At 37.1% G+C, this 14,800-nt stretch overlaps 1 protein-coding gene across 5 annotated transcripts in view; it reads right to left on the bottom strand.

Moving 5' to 3' along the window:
• The window catches only part of LOC100375472 (transmembrane protein 181-like), a 40,682-nt gene that overhangs the window by 18,993 nt on the left and 6,889 nt on the right, over nt 1-14,800 (bottom strand). For all 5 annotated transcript variants that reach the window (XM_085505703.1, XM_085505701.1, XM_085505700.1 and 2 more), the window contains exons 2-5: nt 13,268-13,371; nt 3,841-3,908; nt 608-698; nt 55-176 (exon numbers count right to left, since the gene is read on the bottom strand). In XM_085505703.1, the coding sequence (XP_085361829.1) occupies nt 55-176; nt 608-698; nt 3,841-3,908; nt 13,268-13,371 (385 nt within the window). The remainder of the gene's footprint in view (nt 1-54; nt 177-607; nt 699-3,840; nt 3,909-13,267; nt 13,372-14,800) is intronic.

Here is a 14,800-nt window from a genome sequence, read left to right as displayed (position 1 = left end):
GCAACCAAGGATACCTAGAAATGATGCAGGATTAAACAAGATCAGATTACTTACTTGTGCACATTTTATCCACCTAGTTCTATTATGTGCAGCTTCACTAAGGGAGTGCACTGTGGTATCTACATCTTGACCATGAACCTCAACACTCATCAAAAATGTTTTGGCAAAAACTTCATCTGTCAAGAAAACGATATAAAATGATGATCACATTAAGATAATTGGTAACCATTAAAAATTGATGTGGTTATTCACAAAGACATAAAATATGGTAAATAAATTAAGCGTAAACAATCTAAGGTTATTTCTCGGCAATTTACCATTGGTTTTATTGAACAGATCATGTCAAAACATTTAGTTCAGAAACATATGGTGAAGACATATGTAGTTATAATATGGGTGAATTTTATTGTTATGAAACATGGTAGCATAGATTCTCAAAAAAATTACAGTGCTTGTCTCAAATGAAAAATCATGCAACTATTTTGAACGACTGATTATCAGTGCTCTGTATTGATTGTTGTTTTGGGAATAGGAGTAATGCATGAAAGCCTATTAGGAATGTGACTGGCCAGTGAAAAGATACATCTGTTTGACTCGTACGACTTACCTTTTGCATGATCTAAAAATGGTTTTGCTGATAGCCATAGTTGCTGATTAAATGTAGATAATGTTGGTGATTTTAAATGAAATGGACCCACCTGAAAGAAAAAAAAACATTGATTTGAAACAAAATTGATTTAGAAATGATACAATAGTAAATATATAGGAAATTGTCTAATGTTTCAAAACCTAAAAATAATCAATCATTTGAGGAACTAGTTTTCATAATAGTTTTCCCATGGGAAGTAGCAATTGCCATGTACATAGATGCTTTGATAAGTGAGTTCCAATGATTAATGTAGTATATATTACAAATGGTGCCTTCATATTTGTCACAAAAAAATTCAACCCACCCCACTTGCTGAGCTGCCCATATTTCTTTCTGATTCTGTAGACATGTAAATAACAAACCATTTTGTTTGAGGTTGTTAAAAATCACAACATATGGCACCTTTATCCTGCAGCAATTCAGAGCAGCACAATAAAGTGAGTGTAAAATCCAGCAGTGAACAATGCCAGATGATGCTTTATTATAATGGTAATATTAACTTTGTGAACCATATTTGCTTTTTTCATAGCGCTTACCGGTAAATAAATTACAGAGGTGTTTCTGATTCAGTTTACATAAAATGTGATTTTTTTTAATTATATAATTTTCTATTGGATATGTGTATTCTATACCGAATCATTAACATATAATTTATTTTGACCATAAATACATCATTGTTATTTATGTGTGAGGGTCACAATACAAAAATACTTAGAAATTAGAGAAATCAAACTTGCAGCAAAAGTTTTAGATGCATCTATAGCAAAGTGAAATAGGCCAGTTATTGACTATCAGGTAAAACCCAGCACCTGTACAAATTCTAACCTGTCATAAATGGTGTTTATTTTTGAATTTTTCAGCATACATTATTATCTATAAATCAATATTAATACCGATAAAACTCTGAATTTTTGGAAATATTTTAAGTTTCTACATGTAAACAACATTTCTGGGTGAAATGAAATGAGTGTAAAAAAACATTTAGCTTTGAAAGATAAATAGTATTACTAATAACTATGCTTATTCTGGGGCTAAACTGTCTGGACACATCACAGGTGTCAAACCATGGAGGTGCTACTCAGCAGACAATGTGTTAACATGGAATATCAATATTTTATAGCATGGCATGGGTTCACTGTAGGTCAATCAGATGGTACTCAAAAAATATGGAGTATTTGGTTTAAAATGTGGTATCCAAACTGCACGCCTTGGCAGAAAGAAGGATTTGCTGATTAACTAACGTATTATATAAAAAAAAAACAATATATAGCAGTGCCAGATGTTTATCTGATGAATGAAACAAACTAAATTTAGCAAGTGACAATATATCCATCATATGGAGATACCCCATATTCAGTTGCAGGTCATTGACAGCAAACATTTCTGTGAAGTTTGGTAAGGTTAGTTATACCGGATTCTTCCGAAAAATCGCCCTGGGCGGTTTCACAGCTGGTGGGCCCTTATTTGGGGTTCAAATTTTCAAAAAAATTATCATGAAATATTTTTAGGAGGCTTATATTTTCATTGAAAAATCCACCTACGCAGACTTTCAACACTGGCAGTTGGACCACCCAAAACGAAAGAAACTAAAGCTGTATACATTTTTTCCTAGCTGGATTAATAAGTAGACAGCGCATCTTTCTCCAAAAAAATCACATTAACGAACATCGTGCGCCAAATACAATTATTTTGTTTCATTTTATTAGTAGCGAAAGTATATTCTAAAAGAAGTTTCAAATAACAACGACCACAACTGCATTGCTTAGTAGCGAATGATCGTGGTAGCGCAATCCGGTCATGCTGCGTTTTACAATTGTTGATTATTACCTAGTAATGATTATAATAACGTGCAAAAAATAAATTCGTTGAATTGTTATGAAATGCAAATAAATTTCAACTTATTTCATCGTATGATTCCAATCGTATTTTCAACGCTCGATGCTGTAGAAATGAATATCCGCCATGTTTTGACCTGACCTGACAGGTCAAATTAATAATTAACCAATGAAAACGATGCATGATGCCAACGTGTTAAATCACCATAACATATTTAAATATGTTAATGTTATTGAACCCAGCATGGAAGAGATTTGCTGATGTTGTTGTACGATCTTTTGGCTTGGATTTTGATGGGAAAGCGGCATGATTTGTTTTTAAATAAAAAAATAGTTGTTTTCAAAAGATAAACTGAGCATTTGAAGAATAATTAACATTATTTACAGTGATAACAGCTCATTGCCAAAACGAAGCTTACCCATTCACGCTAACCATTAATAGGCGTCAATGACTATGACAAAACTTTTAGGCACCAGAAAAGATTAAAATAACACCTTAAAAAACTGCCGAAAAATCGCCCTGGGCGGTTTCTTGGTCCCAATTTATTTTTTTTTAAACCTGAACTGCCGTTTAATGGCCCTGGGCGAATTTACGGCAGAATCCAGTAGTACAAAATCATAAGGCTAGACCAATCTGATTATAAACTGTAGTCAATATGCCACTAAATATATACATGAATTAGCCAGGCAAATAGCATTCACATCTTATAATATCAGCAACCAATTTCTACTAGTGGCAAAGCTTTTTAGAAAGACCATTTTTTTTATTGGTGGACAACTCCCATCAGCTTCTTTGATATTTGCAGACTAGGTAATTGGTCAGATATTGCTCTATGCATTTTATTCTGGTAGCTGTATATTAAAGTCACTAGAGACTCCACATCTGATTTAACCAACTATTAAGTAACAATGCATTTAGTTCGGAGGAAATTACTGAAAACTCTTCTTTGAATTATCTCATTTTCAAACAATCGATTTTACTGTAGTTGCCTTTACTATATAGAGATTTTGCAGGATCAACTCCAGAGGGCATTCTTTAGATGGCCGTTACCATAGTAAAAGGATTAGCCTTCCACCTTGTAGATCACGGTATCCATAAAGCAATGTGGGTAACGCATGAGAGACTGATTCAACCTATACAAATCTAAGTTGTTTCATTCTGACATAACAAGAACAAAAACATGCTTTTCGACAGATGACCAATAAAAGAGAAGTAACAACTGTTTAAGTTGGGGGAAGAAATGGAGAATTTAGCACTTGTTCAGTGGTACATTTAATGCTGATAACACAATGACATCTGGTCACACTGAATATTCATTAAAATTAAAATAGTTTCCTTGATTATAAATTACTCACTGCTAGATTTTCTGGTTCAGGCACAAGCTGTGAGGCATTCTGTTCATAACTCTCGACCAATGGTGGACCTACAAGATATTGATAGTACAAGTTAGTCTAAAACTAAAACTATTAAACACCTTGCCTGTGATTGCTATTGAACACAAGAGAAAGTAAATGATTGTTTAATGATACAACAATAAAACTGAACAAGCAGCCTATTAGCAATGCACATTTCAATTAAAGAACTGAAGACATCATTAGAAAATGAACAATATGTATAGTATCAAAGCAATCGGACTTACAGTTTTTAACAAGAAGTCGAAAATATCACTTTCTACCAAAAATGACCAAAATATTCACCAAAATTAGAGAATTGAAGATACCATCACAAAATGAACAAATCTGAGAGAGGTCCACATGTAGTACCTATATATGTAATATCAAAGCAATCAGACTATTGGTTTTTTACAAGAAGTCGAAAATATCACTTTTTACCAAAAATGACAAAAATATTCACCAAAATTATAGAATCGAAGATACCATCACGAAATGAACAAATCTGAGAAAGGTCTACATGTAGTATCTAAATATGTAATATCAAAGCAATTGAACTATTGGTTTTTAACAAGAAGTCGAAAATATCACTTTTTACCAAAAATTACAAAAATATTCACCAAAATTAGAGAATTGAAGACATCATCACAAAATGAACAAATCTGAGAAAGGTCCACGTGTAGTACCTATATATGTAGTATCAAAGCAATCGGACTTGCGGTTTTTAACAAGAAGTCGAAAATATCACTTTTTACCAAAAATGACAAAAATATTCACAAAAATTAGAGAATTGAAGATATCATCACGAAATGAACAAATCTGAGAGAGGTCCACATGTAGTACCTATATATGTAGTATCAAAGCAATTGGACTTGCGTTTTTTAACAAGAAGTCGAAAATATCACTTTTTACCAAAAATGACAAAAATATTCACCAAAATTAGAGAATTGAAGATATCATTACAAAATGAACAAATCTGAGAGAGGTCCACATATAGTACCTATATATGTAATATCAAAGCAATTGCACCTGCGGTTTTTAACAAGAAGTCGAAAATATCACTTTTTACCAAAAATGACAAAAATATTCACCAAAATTAGAGAATTGAAGATATCAACATGAAATGAACAAACCTAAGAGAGGTCTACCCAAGGTACATATACACCAAGTATCAAAGCATTCAGGCTTGTAGTTTTCAAGAAGAAGTCGAAAAAGTAAAACATTGACACGGACGATGACGACGGACAATCACTCATATGATAAGCTCCGCTCGACAAAGTCGACAGCGAAGCTAAAAAACTGAAAACCGGATTCGGCTGATACCCCGCCCATTCTAAACCCTGCCCATGAGAGATGATTCAAATAGTGAGTGATGTTTTGGTCCACACATTGCCTGACTGAACCAACAAACGTTTTTACAGACCCCAATTTTCCCGTCCGACATCTTCCAGACAAGATGGGCCTCGTAATATCTGCCAAAAGAGAACCGGGCGATCTTTTGGTCCACATTTTTCTAAAAAAAACTCGAATCCTCCATAAGATCGCCCAGGGCGGGGTATCAGCCGAATCCGGTAACTGAAATGTGATTACTGTTGAGTGAATTTTATACAACAAAATAGCCACCAATAATGTTCAATGTATTACCAAGCAAGATTGAACAAAATATCGGGTATTGGAAGCTGCTCTGCTAAGTACAACACCCAATCAAAACCTGTCCAAAAGTCGTCTGTAAGTGATTTATTTCTAGCACTATTTAAAAATGTCTGATCGCCCTAGACATGCCAGAGATGGTGAACGGAAGCCACCACATATGACCTGCTAGGAGGCACTATTATCCATGTGCATGTTTTGTAACATACAAAAAAGTTTGTGCAGCAAATATTAGTTCAGCATATTTATTTTCTTGCACTAATAACTTATGCGTTACAGCACTAAATCATTTATTTTTATTTACTCATAATTTCCCATTATTTACTCACAATTAGTACAACAAAATAAATATTATTTACAAGCATTTAGATATAAGTGCAAAAAAAATAATCCTCAACTAATATCGTAAAATCTGTATTAAAAGCCGCATCCCTTATATTAGTTGCACACATTCTTTTTGAACAATTTCTCATATGTGTAGATGCTCTAAAAAATACTGATCTTATCAGTATCCAATTGTATTCAATCAAACTGTTGGTCTTATCAGTTGCAACTTACAGACAGACATCTGGAAAGGAAGCTGATACATTTTTAAATGAAACTACTATTCCAGTTTAAGCCAATGGGGCATATTTACCATCGCATAATACATGTACCTCCAAAAATGTACAAATTGAGAAAGACTGGACAAAAATTACTCCTGGTCAAAAGAAAGCGTAAATAACGATGCTCAATCACAATGACTAGTAACCCATATCCCTCATCACTTCATTATCATTACAGACAAAGTAAAAATAAATTGATGTGTTCCCAGTCCTATCTACCCACATTTTGTATAGTAAAATATTCAAAAATTTATTTTATGTACATTAGCACAACTTTTTTTGTGTAAATTAACTGTGATCATTCCACAAACATTGTACAGCAATATACCATCACCAGTAGTTATTGCCTGATAATGCCAGCTTTTGACATTGGAACAGTGGAAGTCTGCAGCAGTGAGATAGAATCCCAAAGTTATTTGAACATTGGAGGTCTGCAGCAGTGAGATAGAATCCCAAAGCTATTTGAACATTGGAAGTCTGCAGCAGTGAGATAGAATCCCAAAGCTATTTGAAAACTGGAAGTCTGCAGCAGTGAGATAGAATCCCAAAGCTATTGGAACATTGGAAGTCTGCAGCAGTGAAATAGAATCCCAAAGCTATTGGAACATTGGAAGTCTGTAGCAGTGAAATAGAATCCCAAAGTTATTTGAACATTGGAAGTCTGCAGCAGTGAAATAGAATCCCAAAGCTATTGGAACATTGGAAGTCTGCAGCAGTGAAATAGAATCCCAAAGCTATTGGAACATTGGAAGTCTGCAGCAGTGAGATAGAATCCCAAAGTTATTGGAACATTGGAAGTCTGCAGCAGTGAGATAGAATCCCAAAGCTATTTGAACATTGGAAGTCTGCAGCAGTGAGATAGAATCCCAAAGCTATTTGAAAATTGGAAGTCTGCAGCAGTGAGATAGAATCCCAAAGCTATTGGAACATTGGAAGTCTGCAGCAGTGAGATAGAATCCCAAAGCTATTGGAACAGTGGAAGTCTGCAGCAGTGAGATAGAATCCCAAAGCTATTGGAACATTGGAAGTCTGCAGCAGTGAGATAGAATCCCAAAGCTATTGGAACATTGGAAGTCTGTAGCAGTGAAATAGAATCCCAAAGCTATTTGAACATTGGAAGTCTGCAGCAGTGAAATAGAATCCCAAAGCTATTGGAACAGTGGAAGTCTGCAGCAGTGAGATAGAATCCCAAAGCTATTGGAACATTGGAAGTCTGCAGCAGTGAGATAGAATCCCAAAGCTATTGGAACATTGGAAGTCTGCAGCAGTGAGATAGAATCCCAAAGCTATTGGAACATTGGAAGTCTGCAGCAGTGAGATAGAATTCCAAAGCTATTTGAAAATTGGAAGTCTGCAGCAGAGAGATAGAATCCCAAAGCTATTTGAACATTGGAAGTCTGCAGCAGTGAAATAGAATCCCAAAGCTATTGGAACATTGGAAGTCTGCAGCAGTGAGATAGAATCCCAAAGCTATTGGAACATTGGAAGTCTGCAGCAGTGAGATAGAATCCCAAAGCTATTTGAAAATTGGAAGTCTGCAGCAGTGAGATAGAATCCCAAAGCTATTTGAACATTGGAAGTCTGTAGCAGTGAGATAGAATCCCAAAGCTATTTGAACATTGGAAGTCTGCAGCAGTGAGATAGAATCCCAAAGCTATTGGAACATTGGAAGTCTGCAGCAGTGAGATAGAATCCCAAAGCTATTGGAACATTGGAAGTCTGCAGCAGTGAGATAGAATCCCAAAGCTATTTGAACATTGGAAGTCTGCAGCAGTGAGATAGAATCCCAAAGCTATTGGAACATTGGAAGTCTGCAGCAGTGAGATAGAATCCCAAAGCTATTGGAACATTGGAAGTCTGCAGCAGTGAGATAGAATCCCAAAGCTATTTGAAAACTGGAAGTCTGCAGCAGTGAGATAGAATCCCAAAGCTATTGGAACATTGGAAGTCTGCAGCAGTGAGATAGAATCCCAAAACCATTGGAACAGTGGAAGTCTGCAGCAGTGAGATAGAATCCCAAAGCTATTGGAACAGTGGAAGTCTGCAGCAGTGAGATAGAATCCCAAAACCATTGGAACAGTGGAAGTCTGCAGCAGTGAGATAGAATCCCAAAACCATTGGAACAGTGGAAGTCTGCAGCAGTGAGATAGAATCCCAAAGCTATTGGAACAGTGGAAGTCTGCAGCAGTGAGATAGAATCCCAAAACCATTGGAACAGTGGAAGTCTGCAGCAGTGAGATAGAATCCCAAAGCTATTTGAACATTGGAAGTCTGCAGCAGTGAGATAGAATCCCAAAGCTATTGGAACATTGGAAGTCTGCAGCAGTGAGATAGAATCCCAAAGCTATTGGAACATTGGAAGTCTGCAGCAGTGAGATAGAATCCCAAAGTTATTTGAACATTGGAAGTCTGCAGCAGTGAGATAGAATCCCAAAGCTATTTGAAAATTGGAAGTCTGCAGCAGAGAGATAGAATCCCAAAGCTATTTGAACATTGGAAGTCTGCAGCAGTGAGATAGAATCCCAAAGCTATTTGAACATTGGAAGTCTGCAGCAGTGAGATAGAATCCCAAAGTTATTTGAACATTGGAAGTCTGCAGCAGTGAGATAGAATCCCAAAGCTATTTGAAAATTGGAAGTCTGCAGCAGAGAGATAGAATTCCAAAGCTATTTGAAAATTGGAAGTCTGCAGCAGAGAGATAGAATCCCAAAGCTATTTGAACATTGGAAGTCTGCAGCAGTGAGATAGAATCCCAAAGCTATTTGAACATTGGAAGTCTGCAGCAGTGAGATAGAATCCCAAAGCTATTTGAACATTGGAAGTCTGCAGCAGTGAGATAGAATTCCAAAGCTATTTGAAAATTGGAAGTCTGCAGCAGTGAGATAGAATCCCAAAGCTATTGGAACATTGGAAGTCTGCAGCAGTGAGATAGAATCCCAAAGTTATTTGAACATTGGAAGTCTGCAGCAGTGAGATAGAATCCCAAAGCTATTGGAACATTGGAAGTCTGCAGCAGTGAGATAGAATTCCAAAGCTATTTGAAAATTGGAAGTCTGCAGCAGTGAGATAGAATCCCAAAGCTATTTGAAAATTGGAAGTCTGCAGCAGTGAGATAGAATCCAAAGTTATTTGAACATTGGAAGTCTGCAGCAGTGAGATAGAATCCAAAGTTATTTGAACATTGGAAGTCTGCAGCAGTGAGATAGAATCCCAAAGCTATTTGAACATTGGAAGTCTGCAGCAGTGAGATAGAATCCCAAAGTTATTTGAACATTGGAAGTCTGCAGCAGTGAGATAGAATCCCAAAGCTATTGGAACAGTGGAAGTCTGCAGCAGTGAGATAGAATCCCAAAGCTATTGGAACATTGGAAGTCTGCAGCAGTGAGATAGAATCCCAAAGCTATTTGAAAATTGGAAGTCTGCAGCAGTGAGATAGAATCCCAAAGCTATTTGAACATTGGAAGTCTGCAGCAGTGAGATAGAATCCCAAAGCTATTGGAACAGTGGAAGTCTGCAGCAGTGAGATAGAATCCCAAAACCATTGGAACAGTGGAAGTCTGCAGCAGTGAGATAGAATCCCAAAGCTATTTGAACATTGGAAGTCTGCAGCAGTGAGATAGAATCCCAAAGCTATTGGAACATTGGAAGTCTGCAGCAGTGAGATAGAATCCCAAAGCTATTGGAACAGTGGAAGTCTGCAGCAGTGAGATAGAATCCCAAAGCTATTGGAACATTGGAAGTCTGCAGCAGTGAGATAGAATCCCAAAGCTATTTGAAAATTGGAAGTCTGCAGCAGTGAGATAGAATCCCAAAGCTATTGGAACATTGGAAGTCTGCAGCAGTGAGATAGAATTCCAAAGCTATTTGAAAATTGGAAGTCTGCAGCAGTGAGATAGAATCCCAAAGCTATTTGAACATTGGAAGTCTGTAGCAGTGAGATAGAATTCCAAAGCTATTTGAACATTGGAAGTCTGCAGCAGTGAGATAGAATCCCAAAGCTATTGGAACATTGGAAGTCTGCAGCAGTGAGATAGAATCCCAAAGCTATTGGAACATTGGAAGTCTGCAGCAGTGAGATAGAATCCCAAAGCTATTGGAACATTGGAAGTCTGCAGCAGTGAGATAGAATCCCAAAGCTATTGGAACATTGGAAGTCTGCAGCAGTGAGATAGAATTCCAAAGCTATTTGAAAATTGGAAGTCTGCAGCAGAGAGATAGAATCCCAAAGCTATTTGAACATTGGAAGTCTGCAGCAGTGAAATAGAATCCCAAAGCTATTGGAACATTGGAAGTCTGCAGCAGTGAGATAGAATCCCAAAGCTATTGGAACATTGGAAGTCTGCAGCAGTGAGATAGAATCCCAAAGCTATTTGAAAATTGGAAGTCTGCAGCAGTGAGATAGAATCCCAAAGCTATTTGAACATTGGAAGTCTGTAGCAGTGAGATAGAATCCCAAAGCTATTTGAACATTGGAAGTCTGCAGCAGTGAGATAGAATCCCAAAGCTATTGGAACATTGGAAGTCTGCAGCAGTGAGATAGAATCCCAAAGCTATTGGAACATTGGAAGTCTGCAGCAGTGAGATAGAATCCCAAAGCTATTTGAACATTGGAAGTCTGCAGCAGTGAGATAGAATCCCAAAGCTATTGGAACATTGGAAGTCTGCAGCAGTGAGATAGAATCCCAAAGCTATTGGAACATTGGAAGTCTGCAGCAGTGAGATAGAATCCCAAAGCTATTTGAAAACTGGAAGTCTGCAGCAGTGAGATAGAATCCCAAAGCTATTGGAACATTGGAAGTCTGCAGCAGTGAGATAGAATCCCAAAACCATTGGAACAGTGGAAGTCTGCAGCAGTGAGATAGAATCCCAAAGCTATTGGAACAGTGGAAGTCTGCAGCAGTGAGATAGAATCCCAAAACCATTGGAACAGTGGAAGTCTGCAGCAGTGAGATAGAATCCCAAAACCATTGGAACAGTGGAAGTCTGCAGCAGTGAGATAGAATCCCAAAGCTATTGGAACAGTGGAAGTCTGCAGCAGTGAGATAGAATCCCAAAACCATTGGAACAGTGGAAGTCTGCAGCAGTGAGATAGAATCCCAAAGCTATTTGAACATTGGAAGTCTGCAGCAGTGAGATAGAATCCCAAAGCTATTGGAACATTGGAAGTCTGCAGCAGTGAGATAGAATCCCAAAGCTATTGGAACATTGGAAGTCTGCAGCAGTGAGATAGAATCCCAAAGTTATTTGAACATTGGAAGTCTGCAGCAGTGAGATAGAATCCCAAAGCTATTTGAAAATTGGAAGTCTGCAGCAGAGAGATAGAATCCCAAAGCTATTTGAACATTGGAAGTCTGCAGCAGTGAGATAGAATCCCAAAGCTATTTGAACATTGGAAGTCTGCAGCAGTGAGATAGAATCCCAAAGTTATTTGAACATTGGAAGTCTGCAGCAGTGAGATAGAATCCCAAAGCTATTTGAAAATTGGAAGTCTGCAGCAGAGAGATAGAATTCCAAAGCTATTTGAAAATTGGAAGTCTGCAGCAGAGAGATAGAATCCCAAAGCTATTTGAACATTGGAAGTCTGCAGCAGTGAGATAGAATCCCAAAGCTATTTGAACATTGGAAGTCTGCAGCAGTGAGATAGAATCCCAAAGCTATTTGAACATTGGAAGTCTGCAGCAGTGAGATAGAATTCCAAAGCTATTTGAAAATTGGAAGTCTGCAGCAGTGAGATAGAATCCCAAAGCTATTGGAACATTGGAAGTCTGCAGCAGTGAGATAGAATCCCAAAGTTATTTGAACATTGGAAGTCTGCAGCAGTGAGATAGAATCCCAAAGCTATTGGAACATTGGAAGTCTGCAGCAGTGAGATAGAATTCCAAAGCTATTTGAAAATTGGAAGTCTGCAGCAGTGAGATAGAATCCCAAAGCTATTTGAAAATTGGAAGTCTGCAGCAGTGAGATAGAATCCAAAGTTATTTGAACATTGGAAGTCTGCAGCAGTGAGATAGAATCCAAAGTTATTTGAACATTGGAAGTCTGCAGCAGTGAGATAGAATCCCAAAGCTATTTGAACATTGGAAGTCTGCAGCAGTGAGATAGAATCCCAAAGTTATTTGAACATTGGAAGTCTGCAGCAGTGAGATAGAATCCCAAAGCTATTGGAACAGTGGAAGTCTGCAGCAGTGAGATAGAATCCCAAAGCTATTGGAACATTGGAAGTCTGCAGCAGTGAGATAGAATCCCAAAGCTATTTGAAAATTGGAAGTCTGCAGCAGTGAGATAGAATCCCAAAGCTATTTGAACATTGGAAGTCTGCAGCAGTGAGATAGAATCCCAAAGCTATTGGAACAGTGGAAGTCTGCAGCAGTGAGATAGAATCCCAAAACCATTGGAACAGTGGAAGTCTGCAGCAGTGAGATAGAATCCCAAAGCTATTTGAACATTGGAAGTCTGCAGCAGTGAGATAGAATCCCAAAGCTATTGGAACATTGGAAGTCTGCAGCAGTGAGATAGAATCCCAAAGCTATTGGAACAGTGGAAGTCTGCAGCAGTGAGATAGAATCCCAAAGCTATTGGAACATTGGAAGTCTGCAGCAGTGAGATAGAATCCCAAAGCTATTTGAAAATTGGAAGTCTGCAGCAGTGAGATAGAATCCCAAAGCTATTGGAACATTGGAAGTCTGCAGCAGTGAGATAGAATTCCAAAGCTATTTGAAAATTGGAAGTCTGCAGCAGTGAGATAGAATTCCAAAGCTATTTGAAAATTGGAAGTCTGCAGCAGTGAGATAGAATCCCAAAGCTATTGGAACATTGGAAGTCTGCAGCAGTGAGATAGAATCCCAAAGTTATTTGAACATTGGAAGTCTGCAGCAGTGAGATAGAATTCCAAAGCTATTTGAACATTGGAAGTCTGCAGCAGTGAGATAGAATCCCAAAGCTATTGGAACATTGGAAGTCTGCAGCAGTGAGATAGAATTCCAAAGCTATTTGAAAATTGGAAGTCTGCAGCAGTGAGATAGAATCCCAAAGCTAAGTTTCTATCTAAGGTGAAAGCACAGTAACGTAACTAGAACTCCATTTGATCAGACAGGAGTGAACCTGCAACCACATATATGTATAATTAAAGTACTCACCTGCAATACCAATTAATACTGTGATGAAGAAACATAGAAAGAATCCTACAAATACCATTACAAACTGTCTCTTTGTGAGCGTATAAAGACGCATCTGAACTGACCTGAAAACAGAAATATATACAGTGTATTACTGAATCAACTTAACAGTTCTATTTTTGATAGTTTAATCAGATTTAGCTTGTCTTCCAGGGTATTAATAAAAAGGGTGACAGAATGACAAAAATATACATTTTACATAGAAACAATTTCCAAACATTTCATCCTAACAGGGTGTTAGCCAGCCACCAGTACACCAACCAAACAGACTGGCAACTTTTTCCCATTTTATTGTTTTTTTCTATTGTTCTTTGATAATTTTACCAAAATATCCAAAACCATCTACATTTTCATGTAGTTGAATTGTTTTGGACTGGCAGTTGCAAATTTCTGGATAATAGCCTGGATCCTATTTTTTGCTGTAATATGAGAATGCAAATAATAAATGGCATAATCACAAAGCAAGAAGACTTGAGGAATTTGCAGTTGCAGAAATTATATTAGGCTTGTCTCTTTTATAAAACTTTAACTGCTGTGAATGGACACAGCTATGACCCAGGTCATTGATTAGGAAAAACACTACGATTTGCAGGTAAAAACAAACTAGTGACATTTCTCATTTTTGTATGTGCAATATTAAATAATAGAAGCCTAGAAGCCATAACCAAGCAAGTTTTCTTTACTTATAGACCAATTTACTGTTAAATGTATGTACGCAGAAGATATTCTAGCTGTATGTATCCACAATGGCATGATTGTGTATTGTAAGTTGTTTTCAAACATAATTTGAAATTTTCAAGCATTTTGTAAACATTTCATAAAAAAAAAAAAAATGTATTATCAACACTGCTATAATAATAATAATAAACTTTATTGCCTCCTTGTTAACAATTTTACACTGGATAATAGCAAAAAGTGATAATTTATAAAATGTATTCAACAGAAGTTAAATATAGTTCACAGTAGTTCTTAGAATTACTTGGACAGCCTGTTAGCAAGCTGGCTAGTGGCTTTATAAAACATCCCACATCTGCTTTGTAACATAAGCCTGGCAAACAGACAATGGTTTGCTGAACAGCATTTAGATCTAAATCACCATAACCATCTGCAAAAATGCTTGATCATAAATTATACATGTAATTCAATAAAAACATTTCTAAGCAAGTGAAACCATAATATGTTTTGGTTTTGTGGGGAAAGGGTGAGGTTCGGGTCTTCTCAGTCACGGAAGTGAACACTGAAACGGACACGTCATGTAACTGGAACTCAATCTCGTTTATTCTTCAACAACAACGTAATACAGATGTTAACTCGTAAACAACTGGAAAGCAACTGCTCAAAACGAGCGCAAAAACATACAATGTTGCCAATTGCCAATATCGCGTCAAGTAACAATTTGTAGGGCGGGAGGCGTTCTCATTGCCCGATTACGAATACGGTGTTTACTCCGACGTTCGGAACACATATTGGCCAAATTACAACTGGGTGTGCTAG

Source organism: Saccoglossus kowalevskii, chromosome 11 (genome assembly GCF_978046115.1).
Source record: "Saccoglossus kowalevskii chromosome 11, keSacKowa6.1, whole genome shotgun sequence".
Classification (NCBI taxonomy): domain Eukaryota; kingdom Metazoa; phylum Hemichordata; class Enteropneusta; family Harrimaniidae; genus Saccoglossus; species Saccoglossus kowalevskii.
The sequence above is the reverse complement of the archived record's forward strand: the minus strand, read 5'-3'. Positions and strand labels throughout refer to the sequence as shown.